Source organism: Glycine max, chromosome 7, assembly GCF_000004515.6.
Source record: "Glycine max cultivar Williams 82 chromosome 7, Glycine_max_v4.0, whole genome shotgun sequence".
Classification (NCBI taxonomy): Eukaryota; Viridiplantae; Streptophyta; class Magnoliopsida; order Fabales; family Fabaceae; genus Glycine; species Glycine max.
The window spans coordinates 35,810,871-35,830,670 of record NC_038243.2 but is presented as its reverse complement, the minus strand read 5'-3'; the positions used below and the strand labels follow the sequence as shown (position 1 = coordinate 35,830,670).

General features: G+C 28.2%; 2 protein-coding genes across 3 annotated transcripts; both read right to left on the bottom strand.

Annotated features, from left to right (window-relative positions):
• Positions 1-7,690: 7,690 nt before the first annotated feature.
• LOC102664265 (F-box protein CPR1) lies at positions 7,691-8,503 on the bottom strand. Its single transcript, XM_006584331.1, has one exon. The coding sequence runs from the start codon at positions 8,501-8,503 to the stop codon at positions 7,691-7,693; it is 813 nt and encodes a 270-aa protein (XP_006584394.1).
• A 7,872-nt stretch (positions 8,504-16,375) lies between these two features.
• LOC100305779 (uncharacterized) lies at positions 16,376-18,869 on the bottom strand. 2 transcript variants are annotated; one of them, XM_006582768.4, is made up of 4 exons: positions 18,515-18,869; positions 18,207-18,328; positions 17,993-18,111; positions 16,376-16,745 (listed from the first exon to the last, which is right to left on the bottom strand). In XM_006582768.4, the coding sequence occupies exons 2-4, from the start codon at positions 18,295-18,297 to the stop codon at positions 16,623-16,625; spliced, it is 333 nt and encodes a 110-aa protein (XP_006582831.1). In that variant the 5' UTR covers positions 18,298-18,328; positions 18,515-18,869; the 3' UTR covers positions 16,376-16,622.
• Between the last annotated feature and the right edge of the window lie 931 nt (positions 18,870-19,800).

The following is a 19,800-nucleotide window of genomic DNA, read 5'->3' as shown; positions in this document are numbered from 1 at the left end:
CGAAAAAAAAATTACAAATATTACAAAGAAGAAGAAATGTTCGATTAACTCGTAAATCACATTCTTTTTTAAAAAAATTTATGAAAAGGATATACAGAGATATATTTCTATATATCAGTTGTATTCTGAGGATCAATATACAACTTTTTCTTGAATTAACAATTTTTTTTTAAAATAAATCCATTAGTCAAAAGAAAATGTCATTTTGGAGTTTTATCGACAATTTGCTTGTGTTGGTGGAGATCCAGTATTTTCTGAATCTTTATGTAAAGAATTACAAAAAAAAAAATTCAACAAAGATGTGAATTAGGAAGGATTGGTCAACGAAATATGAACCAAAAGCTTAATCTTGATATACCTCAGAACAATACATTTTTGTTACCACGAGATATATTGACAGCTGCGGATCATTTGATTGGAATGAAATTTGGAATGGGTATACTTGACGATTGCAATTTTCTCCAGACCCCCGGAAAAAGCATGAAAAAAAGGCTCGAATGGTACGATCCCACCGTCACCCCAGAATGAAAGGGGCGATCTCGTAGTTCTTGGTCTGTGAAGATACGTTGTTAGGTGCTCCGTTTTTTTCCATTGAGGCCAAACCTAAACCTGTGCTTGAGAGATAACTGTCCATATACTGATAAGGGATGTATGAATTCTCGAGAAAAAAGAACGAGTAGCTCTGTATCAATGGAATCTCATCATCCATACATAACGAATTGGTGTGGTATATTCAAATCATAACATATGAACGGTAAAAACTAGTATTTTAATTGAGACTAGAACTCATAGGGAAGAAAATAGATTTATGAATGGAATAAAATATGCAGTATCAGACAAAAGTATTCGGTTATTGGGGAAAAATCAATATACTTTTAATGTCGAATCGGGATCAACTAGGACAGAAATCAAGCATTGAGCAACAAGTACGTGCTCAATCTCATCTCTCTCATGAGTTTTAGATATACTTGTTTACTTTTCCTCACTCAAATTTTTATTTGAGGTTGTGGTCCTTTATTTTATAAGTCTTCCCAACGTACCTTACATCTCCTAGCTAATGTGTGAAGTTTGAAACACCATTCAACCACGTTTATCCTGACTCACAATTCCAAATTTTGAAAAGAATATTTTTTTTATATTTATTTTTTTGTAACTTTTTAATTATATTTTGTACTTATAAATGATTACACATATTCAAAAGAATATACATCATTTTTATTCTTTCTAAACTTTTGTTTTCTCTTCTTTACCTTTCTTTTTACTATGAGTTATATTTTATTTAAGACCTCATTAGTATTATTATCTTTCGTGTTCTAATTTACAAGAAAAGTCTTGTAAAGATTTTATTAGAGAAAGTTATCCTTTTGAATTCATATTTCAAGGTCTAATTTTTTCTCTCTAATTTCATTATTCTTATCATGTATTTAATAAAAATATTTGTGTAATTGTGAAATTGATTATTTGAGAGTCTAAAGACTCTATCATAGAAAAAAAAATGTGTAATGTGTCTTGAAGAAAAATCAAATAGAAAAATTCTAAAAATATTTTTAAAAGGTCATAAAGATTTTATAAAAAAAAATTGAAGATTTTTTTTCTCACTAAAAGTGGGAAAACAATACACACAACACAATAAAGAAAAAATATTATTAACATGAGTATAATTTAGCTAACGATAAAAATTATATTTAGAGAATGTGTTAAAAAATAAATTATTAATATCAGTATAATTTACATGTATTATAAATGATTTTATACAAACATTTAATAAAAAATTATTTTACTACCGGATCATATTAATGAATAAAATTACTTGGTCATAACGTAAATTCTTATTCAATTATTTGGTATACAAGTATCACAGTAATAACTTATAATCTATATTTATAATCTATAATTATTACAATGAAAATTATCTAATTTGATGTATATATTTATTATTTTCAATTTACCTTCAATTAACTTTTTTCATTACTACCTATCTAAAGAAAAAACAAAAAAAAAATATTATCATTCCGAGAAAGTGGACAACATATTTAACCTCAATTGCTTTGTAAAAGTGAGACACAAAGTGTCTCATTTGCTCCAGTAAATATAAATTAAATTCTACTAACATTAATATTGGTACATTAGTAGAATCTGACAAAAAAAAAAGTTAAATCTAACTGCGTCCAAGTCTCATTGAATTGTACCAAATAATTAAATCTTTAAAGTTTTGATGTTAACAAAATATAAATTTTATATATTGATCTTTCATGCTTAAGTTAGAGATTGATATTTATCTCTATTAGATATAAGCCAAAAAGTATGAACAAAAAAGCTTTAGACGATAGACAAAATATGAGTTACGGTTGTTTCTGTGTCCAATCCTGAAAAAACAAATGCTTTTGCACTTAGCTTGCAATACAAAAGCATGGGAGCAGTTACTCGACTCTTAAGAACTAAAAGCAATCATAAGAAAGTAATGTCCATAAACTTGGTAAGAAACTCGTGCCATAGTGCATGAAAGGAAATATTTAAATTGTCTTGTCTTGACATTCTTAATTCCTGTTGTCTTATGCTATAAACGTTTCCTTCAATTCATATGTTGAAAGTCAACTCTGAACACTAGACAACATTGACAAACTACACTTCTATGGAGATATGTTGCAAAAAGCATTTGTAGCCCTCACACTCTCTCTATACATAGTAGCGGTCTCATGTCAAGCGTCAAAGCTATTAGACAACGACTAGCTAGGATCTCTTAATGGATTGAAGCTCCGAAGTCTACATAAAGCTTGAAAATAATTGTGTTTAAAAAATTGAATCCCAAAAGAATATTCTAAGACAAAACGAATAAGTGTGTAATGTTGTCAGTTCATTGGACAAAAGAAACTTGAGCAAATTGAATGAATCTTAGCTTTGCAAAGTTAACGAGTTTCATTGTATTCGAGCTTACTATGTAAAGACTAATTGAATGATTAGCATACATTTCCTATCAAACATATATTGTTTGTGAAAGTTAAAAGTGACTTAGTGACAAAAAATACTTAAATCTTAATGAGGGAGATATTAAGTGTAGGATCAGGAATGACTTAGAGAGTACTTATTGTAACTAGAAGTGGTATAAAGAATGCTTATTTAAAATATATTATATATTTTTAATATTATTTATTTAAGTATTATAAAAGTAAAGCTTTGTATGCTTGAATAGTCTCTGCACTCGTGAAGTATGCATATGTATGAATATTTATTTAATAATATTTAAATAAACAAAAATATTTAAATAAAATAGTATTAAAAAGATATAATATATTTTAAATAATAAAATATTAAAAAATATAACATATTAAATAAAATAAAAAAATATACTCCATATTAAATAAAACTAATAACATGTAAAATTAAAATTATTTATTTAATAATTAAATAAATAATTAATTAAATAAATAATTTTTTTAGAATTTTAAAAAATTACAAAACAAAATAAAATAACAAAATTATCGTAAAAAAATTTAAAACTTAAAAAAAAAGCTTTTACTAAAAAATTTATGACTTTTATTAAAAAGTGTATTACAACCTTGAAGTTATAATACCAAAAAAATAAAAAAAATAAAAAACTTTTATCACTTTGAAGTCATAAAAGCAAAAAAAAAAAGGTATTAATTTGAAACTCATCCCGGTATGAAAAATACAAAAAAAATAAAAAATACCCCTTTCCGATAAAAAAGCCTCATGTTTTCTGGGTATGACAAATCAATTTTTAAATACTATTTTTAAATTTATTTTCAATTTTAATTTGATAAAGATTTTAAATCTTAATAATAAACTACAAATCAATTTAGATAATTTAAATCAAAAGATTAGTATTATAATCTTTATCAATCTTAAATATTCTAGTCTTAATATATATGATGTGTCAATTATTTTAAATAAACTAAATTCATATTTAGGATCAAAATATTGTAATAAGAAAAATATCAATTAATCAAAATTACAGCATTATTAAAAACTAGTTTATCTAAACAAGAAAAATTATCTTCAATTTAATATGGTGGATCAAAATTTAAAATTTAAATCAATTTTAAAGTAAAGCTCTAAATCAAGAAATAGTATTTCTAAATCATACTTTTATATTATAAATTACAATCAGAACTAGTATTTTAGCCCTTGCATTACTATTTTATATAACTAAATTTACAATTTATAATTCAAAAAATAAATAAATATTTTTCAATATTTAAATGATATTATAATTAAATTTATAATTTGAACATATAAATTATTGATATTTTATTTTAAAATTTTCAAATTAAATTAGAACTAAAGATCTTGAAAATGATGGATTGAAAAGGATAATTTTTTTAGATAATATCCCAAATGCATCTTATGGGCATATTTGAATTTTTTTAGATAATATATATATATATATATATATATATATATATATATATTTGAAATGAATTTTTGATATCCAATTACAATGTGCTAAATCGTCCTTGAGAGAGCGTATTCAAATGAGAATGAATACTTTCTGATGTTAAAAAGAATGAGAATGAATATGATGAAGATTTAGAGCAATCAGAGCATAGATAAATTTAAACGTTTACATTATTTAAGAGGATATATAAATTTTATATATTATAATTAAAACTTGTAATAAATAAATATTTTTAAGCATATAAATTATATTTTAGATTTATGATAAATAATTTATATTGTGATACAATATTATTTTAATTATTGGTAATTTATTTTAAAAATATTAAACTTTAAGTTAAAACTAAAGATATCAAAAATGATAAATTGAACATTTAAAAGGGATAGGAGATAAGAAAAAACTCTAAGATCACTCTGCTCAAAGAAAAATAACTAAACAATCTTGTTGGAGATAGTTATAGAGAGGGATACATAATTTGGAGAGTGAGTTTCTCATTTTTCTTACTCTCTTAAATAAACCTCCTATCCTTTGAGTATACTCTTTTTTTTTATTTATTTATCTCTAAAACTGAATTTCAATATATTTTTTAAAAATTGTCTATAATAAAATAAACTTGTTTCAGAATTTAAATTGTACAATTTTAATCTAAGATACGATTTATATATTTAAAAATATAACATAAATATTTATCATGAGCGATACATAGATGACGAAATTAAGAAAAAGTTAACATGCATCTTTATGAAAATAAGAATAATTACTAAAAATAATTTCACTCAAAAATAAAAATTCAAATTTGTATTATAGAAATAAATAAGAATATATCAAGTATTCCATCCATCTTATAAAGTCTCTAAAACTTAACAAATATTAACAGAAAAACTAAATATCAAAATGGTGGATTTGCTAGATATTTTTTAAAAAAAGATATATAGAGATTAGATATTTTTAAAAAATAGATATTTAAGTTAGATATTTAAATTAGATATAGTCTGTTAAAAAATAGATATTAGATATTTAAAATAAAAGTTAAGAATTAAAAGTAGTAGGATAATAATTTTTTATGACTCTTCTAAAAAAACAAATTTTAATAGGACCGTTATTTCAATCCATTAGGATTGGCCTAGTAGTAGAGTTTGAATAGTTTACATAAAGTGTTAAGTGTTATGTTTACATAAAAAAATATAGTCATTTTCTTTCATAAATAGTTAATAGTTAACAGTTAAGAAACTCATGTGTGACACATAGGGTTAAAAATATCATTAAAATGATTGTCAATATAAATTGGATCAAAATATAGTAAATTTTGAGTGAACTAAAATGTTAATAAATTTAATGATATCTTGGCCCAATCTATTCAATAAGTTCTTCTATTAACTAATGACATTTTTTTCATTTTTGAGAACTAAAATTTAAATTTTCATCTTTTGAGAATGAATTTATGAACAAACACACCATACATTTAAAGACGAAAATTATTATTTATCCTAAAAAACAATTTGTATTCTTATCAAGTGAATGATGTGAAGAAAAAAATAAATTTTAAATAAAATAAAGAAAGAATGTTATGAAAAATTCAAATGAGAATAACATGACTCAATTTAGAAAACCTCAAAGTTAGTAGTTTTGAATTCTAAATAAATAAAAAAATTAAAGAGTAATATTTTTCACAAACAATTTAAGAGAGTGACGATATGTAGACCCACCTTCACATAATGTATACTCTATTTCAATATATAGAGTAAATTATACAGAGTAATATTATTTCGATATTCCTCCATTTTCTATTAAGAAGTTTATTTTTTCCTATAGAGTTCAAAAACGAAGTATAAGTGTAATAAGGATAAACCTTAAAAGTACGCATGTCCTTGACTGTCTTTCTTTTCTTTTTTTCTTTTTTTTACTTCTGTCCTTGACAGTCTTGTAAAATATGTTTTACTTGTCAGCCAGTCAATATTATGCCATAAAACACTTCTCACTGCTGTATACGAAATATATAAAAGGCTTATAGACACAAAATGATTAATAACATGATTGGATTCATGCAGTAAAAAAAAGCATGTTTGGATTCATGTTGTTCAAAAGAAAATTCCACACAACAGATGCAGATGCAGTAGTGTAGCTATTCTAATTACAACATTAAGCAACCAGAGATGTCAGTGCCATATAATAAAATTTCATTAGATTTGCCACATAAATGAGGTATCCAGAGAGATCAAGATGACTCTCACCAAAAATGTCACAAGCAACAGATCGTCTTTCCTAATGTTCCAAGTTTAGAGTCTAAACAATAATTAGTTGCTTTTTACATCAGACATCATAGAGAAATCTATAAAGGAGAAAAGGGATCAATACAAATAAGAGGAATGGATGCCACACTGGATACATGATTTCATTCTTGCGATAAGAGATTGTCAATTATGATAAACCTACCTAGATTAGCAAGACAGACACTTGATAATTAACATTGATGAAATTATTAAAAAAAATCCAACAGATTTCAGTAGAATTCATCCACCTAACTATAAGTAATCAGAATCCTTGTAGTACATTGATAATATTACATGGACTATTGGTCTATACATAAGAGAAGAAACTTGAGTGGGTCTCAAAAGTAACGCCACAAAAGCATAGGCATGTACTGTGGCCTGAACTACAACCAAAAAGTAGCTGGCATGATCCCAGAACAATACACAACAGATGAACAGAATCAGCAAATGTAGAGTGCCTAATATTATTTCTTACCTAAATCTCCAAAATATTAGTTCTTTTATGTTAGATAATGTTTAGATAAAAAAAACACATTTTCCAAACAAAGAAATGATGCTAAAAATTTATCTTCCCTAGCCCTGAGTAAATAAAAAACAAAGAAACAAACTAAATAATTTTGTTCATGAAGTAATCATTAAGGTCAAACTCAATCAATACACATTACACACCAATAAGCACATCAAAACAACGCTGCTCAGAACCTTTTTCTTCTTAACAGTGGAGGGACGACACTTGGTTTCTCATAGTCTCCTCCCGGGAGTGATAGCAAAGTTTCTCTATACATGACAGAATCTCGTATATAATCAAATCTCCTCTTCTCATCTCCATGTGAGTGAAGCTCACCTTTGTCATTAAGTCTCACTAATTTATTACTACTATTTGACCCCAAAATTTCACCATTTTTGGTGAAACATATGGGAAAAAAGTGATAGGAGAGAGGAAAGTTTTTAGTAGACAGAATATATGATTTGGTCCAAGATAACTGCACTTTGTATTCTTTCATCACCCACATTTCAGACTGTAACCCATGAAATACAGACACAAACATCCACACACCACCTTCAAATGATATGTTTTAGATTCCAATACAACAGCTAAATTATCTGGCAGTGGAACCACTGAATATCTTCTTTCCATCACGTCAAACGCAATAATTATGCGGAGATTATCATAGGATTCAACCAACCAATGAAGAGCCCCATTCAAAAACAACCCTTCATTCCTGAATCCAGATCCATGCTTGAGAAGATACGGGACAGTACACTCGCTGCTACTCCATGAATTAGTTCTCAAAGAAAAATAATGAAACTCCTTGCCCAACCGTCCAATCACCACCATGTAGTCATCGGTTGATGAGTCGTACCCAATGCCACATAGATAATTATGTGACATTGATATTGACAAAATAATTCGTCTATGGAGACCCGTTGACGGATTCCATATGAATAAATCATTCCGATAATAGTTAGTTAAGAGTATAAATCCTCTGCAAGAACCAAGAATATTAAACCGGCATCCATATTTGTGTGGGTGTGGAATGTTGAAGTATACTTGCGCAGAATCACTGTTAAGTAGTAGTGCCTCTATCTCTATGGACTTAGCTTTATAAAAGTCATGGCATCTCTGAAGAAGTTGGTGGGTGGGTGCCGCAGCTACATCAAAATGGGATTTGGCGAATTCAGGATTAGATATGAGAGAAAACCATGACTTACACACACATTTGAAACGCAATAAACATCTTACTGGCAACCTCAAAAGAATCTCTATGGTCAAATCATCACGGAGGGTCACAGGGAGAGTGTTCTTCCTCTTCATCTTCTTTGCCAGCCAACCACTCAACAATATAGAACGAGTATATATAGAGTTAGTGCAAACAAAAATATAAACAAGGAGTTTTTTTTTAAGGATAATAAAAAGATATATAGTTATAAATGATATATATTTCTATAATATGATAGATGGTCTGGTACCCTAAATCCTAAATTTTAAATTTCAATATACTTATATATCAATTATAAAAAAATTTACTTTTTTTTGTTATTGAAAAAAATATGGACTAATACTATATATCAAATATTTGTTTATTTTAAAAAAATTAAATCTTAAGATTAATATTAAAATATTAACAAATCTCAAAAGGTTTAGTGTAATCTTATGATGCATCAAAATTTGAAGTTTGAAATTGAAACACAACTCAAGATTACAGTAGTATTAAAATTAGTTGAGAAAGTTAGTTATACACTAACTATATAAAAAGTTTTGTTGATCATCATATTGATAAGTTTATTAAATTTTTAAATATAATTAGTGATAAGATGATAATATAAAACTATTATATCTAAAAAAAATATCTTCAATTTCTTTTTGTCCTTGTTTAAAGATCAAATATCTTTTCTAAACCACGAGCTCATATACTTACAGTGTATGAATGTTGTTGGTCCAAAAAAACATTTACACAAAAAATATCTTCTTCAATTTAATATGATGGATCAAGATTTAAATTTTTTAAATCAAATTAAAATTAAAGTCAAAAACAAGAAATAATATAAAAAAAAATTTATAAATAAAATATACTATTATGATATAAATTAAAATACACAAACCCAATAAATATAACTCAATTGATATCACATATTCAATTTCAACTTTGGGAAACCACGTGAGTTGGTTCAAACAATCATAGTTTCATTCTTTTCTTTCTATCAATTAGACATTCTTCTTATTTTGTCTATCATCTTGTTAGAAAGTGTATATCACACATTATTTCCCCAAAAAAATCTCAAATTACCTTTTTTTGCAACTTTTTTATATAAATTTGGTCTTACTAACTGCTATTTTTTTTGTATCTGCACTCTCTAAACTTTATCTCTATAATATTTTTTAGAAGAATTTTTCAATAAGTTAAAATAATTTCAATACCAACAAAAAATATCAGAAATACAAATTAAAATTTGTAACATAAAACTAGATAAGAATATATCAACAAGTATTCCATGAGTCATAAAAAATCTTTAAAAATCAACAAAATGGTGGATAAGAGAGATTTTTTTTCAAAAAAATAAAATAAACAAGATGTTTGGATCTTTAAAAAATTTCTTTAAAAAAAGATAATAATCTTTAATATGATATTGTTTTAAAGATATTTAAATTTAAATTTTGAAATTAAAGAATATCATTTTAGCTTACAATGGTTAAGTATGAACAAATTTATCTCTTCAACAAATTTCAGAGTAAAAAAAAAAGAGTAAATTAAGAAAGCACATATAGCACTGACACAAGCTGAAGACCATCATCTCAAGAGAAAGCACACCAAAGATTTTATAAAACTCCCTCTTATGAGCAAAACCAGTAAAGTTTGTAAAATAAAACATACTTATTAGATCCTCAGAACCACATATCAGAACCTTAAAACATCATTTTGAATATGTCAAAATCTGAGCAGCACCAAAACAGAATCATTATCCCACATCTAGGTTTTGGGATATTAGCCTTCTAAATTTCATCCTGGAATTAAGCTCCATTCAACAAAGAAAAGCTTCCACGAAAAACACAGTTGTCACAATTCATCATAGCCTGAATTAAAGATCCACACACGTCTTATCAGAGCTCCATATCTAATTGCAACAGTAGTTATACATTAACATGAGCTAAAAACCTCCTTGGCTGCATAAAAATAAACAGAATTAGAAAAGAATTTTCCACATATCTACCATTCCATCATATAACATTAACATGTTTCAGGTACAATTATAGAACAGATAATGAACACATTACACAAATTCCACAAAGCACCGGTATCAATCTAGGATTAAATAATTGGGATAGAATGAATTAAATTTCTGTAGTCTCCTATTTAAAATTAATTTCTCCTATGGATGGTGTCCAGCGCTAATTTCCGGTTCTTATTACATCCAGATCATTCATATCACACCTCTTTCTTTCTCAGCCTTTCAATTGAACATTACCAGTCACAGTGAATCCAATACTAAGCTTTTCCCAAGCAAGATCGACAAGGAATTTCATTTATTCATCCAGTACGCCTGTCTTGTAAAATTTTGCTTGTCATTCCAGTTAATGTCATGCTGTATATGAATATATAATTAGATTTTAAGTTTTTTTTTTTTTTATCACATGTATCTTCCACTTGAGGCAATCCTTAATTTCCAAATCAGATTACCATTATTGACAGCAAAACTCTCCCTTCAAGTATTTAAGACAACTATGTACTAGGATTCGAACAAAGTAATTGGATTTTAAGTTGAAGCAATATGTTTGACAACTTTTGCATTGTTGGATAAAATATTGAATTTTACTACTAACAAAACATAAATGATATATCACTTCAAAATTAGTTTTAACCAAGATTGATTTCAAAAAAACCATTTTATAAGCACTCAGGCAAATTACCAATCAAGGTGAATCCAATACTAAGCTTTTTCCGAGCAAGATCATCAAGGAATTTTATTTTATATATTCATCCAACAAACAAAAAGTCAAAGGAAACTAACTCGATTAGTTTAACAGGTAAATTATTATAAATACTACACTATATTCCACATGAAATTTTATCTCCATAAATATGAATATAGAACAAAAAAGAAAAAAGAAAATACTTTTATTTTTCGTTCTTATCCTAATCTTTTTTGTACAAGTAAAATAAAAGGAGACTTAAAAAAATTAAAGGATTATTTCGTTTCCGATAATTATTTATTTATAAAAAAAATCCAACAAACATAGAACAGAGAGAGACAGTAAGTAATTAATAATGATGAGAAATGATGATAAAATTTATTTTCGCTAGTGCTGAGTGAAAAACAAAGACTATAGCATAAACAAAACAACTATTGTTCATGAAGTGATCATTAACGTCGAACTCAATCAATAAACGCCATTAGGCAAAGCAAAACATCACTGTCCAGAAGCTTTTTGTTCTTTAATCTAAATTGGTAGAGGGATATGATGATGAAATATTTTTCAAAATTTTGGATTTGTTGCATCTTTTAGCTATATATGAAGGTGATGCTATGCTGTCCTAATTAAGGACAAAATAAATTTTAGACTCTTCACAATTTTTCAAGTTGGACACATTCTTTTTTAGGATATCAGGAAACTGAAGACTTTAATTAAGGGGAGTAAGTTAGATTTCACTTCAACCAATAACTTGATGGTAAAATATTTCATGCATCATTCAGAAATTAAAAAAATATAACAATAAAAAACTAAATAACAAAACTGTGGATTAGATAGTTATTTAAAAAAAAACTAGATAAATATTACATGTTTAGTTACTGATTTGAATTAACTGAATAAAAATCTTTAATATAAATTTATATTTCAACCCCAAAGATCAACCTAATGAAAAGCAGGATCGATCCTCACATTTTTGGACTGGGGTCAAAACAATAGATAAAGTCTCTTTATCTAAAATGTAAATGCATATTTAAGGTTATTTATAAACAGATATAGTTCAATAAATTCAATAAAAAAAATTGATCCAAAGTATGAAATACTGAATAAACTGACAATCAAATAAAAAAAGAATCTATTGGATGGGATCTTATTTTGGATTTGATTTTGAAAATCAATTCAATGCAATCCAAACCAAATTTATAGGTAGGTTTATATTTGTATTTAAAATGTATCATATCATTTTTTTTGTCTTATATATTTAAAAATTATCACATAATTTAATTATACTTACTTATAAAAAAGCATTTAATTAAAAATATTTTTTTACAAATTTAATTGGTTTAATCTGACTACATGGTTCAATCAATTCTAGTATTTTTGTCTAACAGGAAACAGTCCATATAGAGACGGATAAGATATAAAATTTTTCATTCAAATATTTAATATAGCTACATTTTCAGCAAAATTATTCATTTTTCTTATCCAAAAAAATAAAAAAAAAATTGTATAACTATTTGAGTAAAGTTATAGAAATATAATTATTAAATAGTGTAAATTTATTTTTAATAATAATCCAGTACACCCCTTAAGGCAACTATCGAAAGTAGAGTTCAAGCTACCTCTTACAAAATGTCACAAGCAACCGACATCTTCCTTGGTAATTAGTTGTTTTTTACATCAGCTGACATCATAATAGAGGGTCAGTACAAATAAGAGGACAAGCTAGAAAGCATGGGCACGAAATGGGACAAATGATTTCATACTTGGTATGCGATTGTTGAATATGATGAACCTGCCTCTATTAGTAACACAGATACTTGATAACAGATTAAATTATTAAAAAACATCCAACAGATTTCATTAGAATTGATCTACCTGATTACAAATAATCAGAAACTTTGTAGTTTATATTGATATATTTTATGGACCATTGGTCTATACACGAGAAAGAGCTTGGGTCCCTGTCATGCTAGCTATCAATGTTGTAGTTCATGTCATTCTTTTTTTTAGGTTAAATCATATTTGCACATTCCACGGTAAATGCCTCACATTATGCTTCAATCTTCATTCATTCGTGAGCAAAACCAGTAAACTTGTAAAATAAAACACTGATGTGACTTTTATCATGTATACAATTCATCATAGCCTCGAATAAAATTAAAGATTCACACGCATCATATATGGATAAATCTACTGAGCTGTGTCTAATGATGACCGCACTTGTCAAATCATGTATCACATTTTCCATTATGCATGCTGAATAGTAATACAATAGTGAAAAGGTTTGGAGAACACTACTTAAATTAATTCTTCTTGCTTTATTATCACCTGTTGCTCATCTTCACATGGTTTCTCAAAGTCCCCGGGGAGTGACAGCAAACTTTCTCTGTACACGACAGAATGTTGTTTTACATCAAATGTATCCATATAGTATTCATGTGTGTTGTGATATCCTCTACTTAATACTTAATATGCATAGGAAAAATATATAAAATATAAAATTTAATTAAATCAATTTTATTTAATAAAATCATAAGTAAATCTACATGATTAGAAGATTCACATTTGCTTCACTGTTATCAAATAAAATTTAGAAATATTTTTGACTCAAAATAAGGTCGTTTAAATTTACAAAAGAACACAAGTTAAACAACAAAATAAAATAAAATGTTCGGAACATCATGCAATTAAATCAGAAATTCATACCCTAATATCACATTCTATCACAACATTATGTCCTGACGTACTCTAGCATGAGGTTCTTTAAAACAATCAATCTAGTTATTTACTTTCACGAACATAAGTTTTTAGATCATCACAAGATCCAAACACAAACAACACGCAGGGAGTGAGTCATCACATTCATCAATGAATAGAGATAAACAAAAGCATAAAAGTATGATATAAATATAACAATAATATAATTATAACAACAATATAGTTATAACAAGGCTAAACTTTGGTTCAGTTCACATTATTTCAACACTTAACATGGAACATCACTTGTCATAGAATTTAATCACAAATCACATTTTACGCCTTCTCAATTAATCACATATTCTAGACAACACATCACAAATACAATATCACATCTCACACTTACACAATTCATTACACATCATCACATAACAAGTCACAATGATCATTATATATGCGTTATGCAACAGATACACTAAGACTTAATCCTATATGCAATGTGATATCATATCAGTGAAAAATCTCGTCGAGAATCAAGAGTATATGACAAGACAGACCACATATTGGTAAGTCAAATCACTCTCACTAGAAAAAATCATAGGAAGACCACTCAGGGTCACATTGTTTTACGAGAATGCTCCAACTATGTGGGATTGACACAAACTTAAAAGAGCACTCAAATCAAATATATTTACCCCCAAGGCCTGGACTCCGAAGAGTCCGTCAGGGCTTTTCCCTTTTGATTCAGGTCCAACCTAAAAAAAAATTTAACACACAAATTCTATCTATGAACTATACAAAACACATGACTCCTCAATTGTTCTTAAGATATTTTTAACTCGTTGTGACTCAAAGTGATTTAACTCGTTAGATTTCCACAGTGGATCCCATCACAATACTCGTTGTGCATTAACTCGTTACCCTTGAAAGGTCTTACAGTCATGTGATTGTATGATTCGTAGCTCACAATTCAATACACACAACATCTCAATACACATGTGATCTCACAATTTAACACATACTCACCTTGTCACTTATACACAATTCATCACACTCTCATAATTCCAAGACATCACCTTATCACACCTCATGCATCATATACATATCACACAATAATAATATTAATATGTTATGTTCATATGATTAATCGTCTCATTAAAACAGACATTTAAAATAATATATGTGCTACTAGGGTTTGAACTATGCAATACACACAACTACTTAATTGTTTTCAAAATCATTTTAACTCGACGTGTCTCAAAGTGATTCAACTCATCATATTCACACAGTGAATCTCATCATAATACTCGTCGCGCATTAACTCATCGTCATCAAAGGGTCTTACAATTGTGTAATTGTACAGTTCATAGCTCACAACTCAATGCGTACAAAATCTCAATACGCATGTATATTACAATTCAACATATACTCAATTTATCACATAAACTTAATCTCAATCACAATATTATAATCCCAACACAACATGTTACTACACCTCGTGAATCATATAAACATCACATAATATTAATATTTACATGACACAAAACATGTATATATTAAATCGAACTATATTATTTTCAATTAAAAAGAGTTAATAAATAATTAAACTAAAAAAGCATTGAAAGTATTTATCGTTGAATCTTAATATATTAATTTCCTTCAATTTAATTTTATTATTTAAACTATTAATTCCTAATTTATTTTAACAATTCATATACATATATATGTGTTATAATCATCAACATGTAATAAGCTTATGAGACTAAAACATGACAAAAAACGTTTCCAACAATCTAATTCTTATACTAATCTAGTAAATCTTGTCCAAAACACAAATGAACTATACATAAATGTTTCTCACAACATGAGAAATAAAACTCCTCAAACATTTTCATGTAACTATATCAAAATCAAAGGAATCAAAATCATAGGTTCAAAAACATGAAAACACTGTGAGCCCTCAATTTTATCAACCAATTTGTATTAGGACATCAATTGGTCCGTCAAACATAACAATCTCATGATTATAATCATAAAGACAGAATTACAATACAATAAACATCCCAAAATAAATCTCAATTTGATAATCTAAGGATCCCTACACATGTTCATTGTAATTTCAATTGTAGTCCAACAACTATAGCAGCGTCTCTAATGATTCTCATGATTCCTACTTGGGTTAAGCGTTAGAGAGAAGGGGAATGGATTAGAGCCTCAATTTCATTATGAGCCTATTATTTATTTTATTTTTCTTTTTTTATTAGTTTATAAAAAAACTATTTTACTCATTCATTAAATAAATAACTAATTCAAACATCATTTTAATTTATTTATTTTCTAATACTATGAAACCCTTTTTTTAATTAACAAAAATCATTTTTCTCATTAAAACTCTATTAATTTTAAATAAAACTCTTTATTTATTTTATGAAAAACGTAATATTACAAGTGTGAAACTAGAGCAGCTCGCCTTTGTTATTAAGCCTCACTAATCTTTCAGGGCCATTTGATCCCAAAATTTCACCATTGAAGTATAGATGATCATAGAGGAGCCAGGAATCAAGTGAAAAGATTTCCATCAGAAGAAAGAACCATTAAAACAGTCATTAAAATTTTAAAAGATTATTACAAACCCAATGTGCTAAGTCATTCGAACGCAATATTCAAAGTGATGACTACACAAAAAAGAAAATAAGAAAACTCAAGCTAACTAGGATCTTCAATTTGATATGAACTTTCTTTGGTTTCTAATAGCCCCTTCCTCAAAATCCTAATCATTAGCAAAATCAGAAGGCAATACATAATATTTATTTGCACAATTTGATTTTCACTCTTCAGGCTCATCCAAATGACCATAAAGTTCTTGCCAGTAGTAAGAAGCTTCTTCTGGTGTCCGAAAAGTCCAGATATGTGACTTAAACTTTGATTTCTCTTCAGTATCCAGAACTTCCTGCATGCAGGAATTATAATGTGTTACCCAAAGGAAAAACCGGATAAACTTTCATGCCAGAACAGTTAAGCCATGCAGCTTTGCAACTGCTCATGGTAACATAATGAATTTTAAAAAAAAACATTTATAACCAAAAGTTCTTGCTCATTTCATGGTGCTGTGTTATTCACAATTCATACAACTGCAAAATGGGCATCAAGTAGAAAAGCAAAAGTAACTGAAGAAAATCATTTTTTTTTATGGCATATGAAATGAAAATTGTAAGACAGAGTTGGTAGGGCAGGTTCCTTAATTCCCTAGTCATAAATGTGAAATAACATAGAACCAAATTTGAAATACACATATACCAGTACACAAATCATAAATCAGACTCCTCTTAAGTCTTACTCTCACTACAATACAACACATCAGTTGTTCTATTGAGGTAGAATCCAGCAGCAGAAGTACTTGCAAGCATATTCAAGATTATGCTTAGGCTTAGCACAAATATTTGCACAGCATTGTTCTATATCACTTTTCCATCATAACATAAGGAGCCTCTCCCTTTTTGTATGTGCCAAAACAGTTTGGAAAGTTCGGTTAAAAAACAATGTAACTTTAAAAATGAAATAGATGAGCAACTAACATTTTCAGTAAAACCCCACATTGGTAATGAGATTGTAAGCGTTGATCACCTTAGTTTCTAACTTTATAAAACTCTTGTTCAGTCTCAAGCTTTACAAAAGTCATTCACTTTAGTCTTTTCTAACTTGTTTTATATTGTCATTAAGGACTAAAGTGATACTACAAAGATGGAGACTAAGGAGACAGTTTGGTTAAGTTAGGGAGCACGGATCAATGGTGTAGTGGTTTCGTCTTTGATACGACTACTCTAGAATGATATGGCATCTAAAGTGTGTTTGTTTCAAATTAAAATTGAAATGCATTACATTTATATCTTAACTCCCTAAAATTTAAGGGTAGGTAGTGTGACCTTACATGCTCATTTTAAAAGGAGCTTTTCTTCCTTTTTTTCACTTCCATGAAACTAGACTTGGGAGGTGAGAATCTCAAAACCCCACCACCCTCTTCAAAAGCCCATAACATAGCCAAAAAGATCATGAAGATAACATGTCCTAAAATCACAAGTGCAACACCAACATAATGAAGCATAACAAAAAAAAATACCAACCCAACATCTAAAAAGGTTCTCAGCATACATACACAATTGTTGAAAACCCATTAATGAGGAAAAAGTGGGGACCAACCTGGACTTGAGATGTGGGTTTGGTCTTGAGCATTAAGCAATCAACCATCGCTTTCCATTTGCCGGAACAATTGTCAAATTTACCAAGCCTGTAATACTGCTGCATTTGATGAACCGGCGCTGCAAACATTAAAAGGCACAAACTTCATCAATATTTGGATGACCCAATTGAAAAAAGACAAAGGTTTTTCAGGTTTTAGGGCAATGGGTATTACAGTAGCAGAAATAGACAGCGTCGAAGCATGCAGTGCACGACAATTTGCGCGTAGGTGTGGAGCTTGAAGCTTCCTTCTCCATCGACATCATATCCCCCCAACAGAACAATTTCTCCAACAACCTGAAATTTGTTATTTGTTGGTTTTGGTGAATAACTGGAAAAGTGTGTATAGGGTAAACGTAATTAGGAGCAAATGATAAGGAAACTTGATCGTATCTTGAATCAGTGAAGAAATATGAGTTAGAAGGATAGTTGATGGATTAAAGCAGAGAACGAGCGAGAAGGAAGGGGAATCAGAAATCATACCCTAAGTTTCCACCTCCAAACACAGAGTGAACAGTCAGAGAGAGAGGTTGATTATGAGGATTGGATTGGGCCAAAGGAACCCGCTAAAATGAACCGGCAATTGCTTCCTGCACCCCTTAGAGGACATAAATACCCTTCTGTAACCCTAACTTCCTTCTATCACTAACATCCTTCAACATCTTCACTTAGACCCCCTCCGTGCCTCTACCCCACCTCTGCATCGTGCGCACGCGCCACTCTTCCACCACCATGCCAAGCATGCCACCTCCACCACCACCACCAACAATGGGACTCCAACAGGATTGGGCAAGGAAGATGATAAACAGAGAGAAAAGAATTGTAAGGAGTTGGTGAATGAATGAGATGCATAACCTAAATGTGCTTTTTATTTTTCACCTATTCCGGTTATGTGGAAGTTGAGGGTTGTGCAACATTCTATTGTCTTGTTTCGTAATGGCCATTCTGAAAAGAGTATCCTATTATTGAATATGATTTTTCATATTTTGGAATAGCTATTATGAATAAGATAACTAATTTGGAAACCTATTCCAAAATAATTATTTTTAGAATATGAAATTTTTTGGAATTGTCATTAAAGAACAGGGGCTCAATGAAAGGGATAATAAAATCCAAATGAACATTATAACCTTTTTTTTTTTGTTTCAACCATAAGTATTTTTTACCAGACAATTATATTTGAATCGCATAGAATTATTATGGAGCATAAATTTTTTTCTAACAAAACTCAAATATAAGAATTAAATTGACATTACAACCCTCTTATTCCTTGTAAACATTATTATTATTATATTATTTTATTTTCATGGTAAAATATTTATTTTCATCTTTAATGAAAGTTTTTAGATATATTTTTAATTTAAAACTCCCTTCATAAAAGAAAACTCAATCAAATAGACTCTAAATATCACAATTTCTTTAAAAGCTTTAATTTTAATATGATACATTATTGAAAGTTTTAGCTTTTAAATAGTCATTATTATAATTATTTTTTTATATAATAATGTAAAACTATAATAAACAGAACTTGGATTATAATTTTTTACATCTACAGTAAATTCTATTTGTAATAATTCATACACATACACAAGTTAATTTAAACCATTATTGAGATATGGTTTTTATATTACCTAACCGGCACTAGGTTATACGAGAGCATCATTCTCCCAACTCATTGTGCAAGTTAATCAATTTCCTGGTTTTTAACAAAGATTCAATGAAAATGATCCATCATGAAAAAGTTCATATTTAAAAATGAACCAACCGTA

Excerpts from the sequence above, each read along its gene's own strand:
- LOC102664265 (XM_006584331.1), bottom strand. The coding sequence starts at position 8,503 with ATGAAGAGGAAGAACACTCTCCCTGTGACCCTCCGTGATGATTTGACC.
- LOC100305779 (XM_006582768.4), bottom strand. The coding sequence starts at position 18,297 with ATGATGTCGATGGAGAAGGAAGCTTCAAGCTCCACACCTACGCGCAAA. Across the intron at positions 18,112-18,206 it reads CGCTGTCTATTTCTGCTACT|CGCCGGTTCATCAAATGCAG; the intron begins GTAATACCCATT and ends TAATGTTTGCAG. Across the intron at positions 16,746-17,992 it reads AACCCACATCTCAAGTCCAG|GAAGTTCTGGATACTGAAGA; the intron begins GTTGGTCCCCAC and ends TCCTGCATGCAG.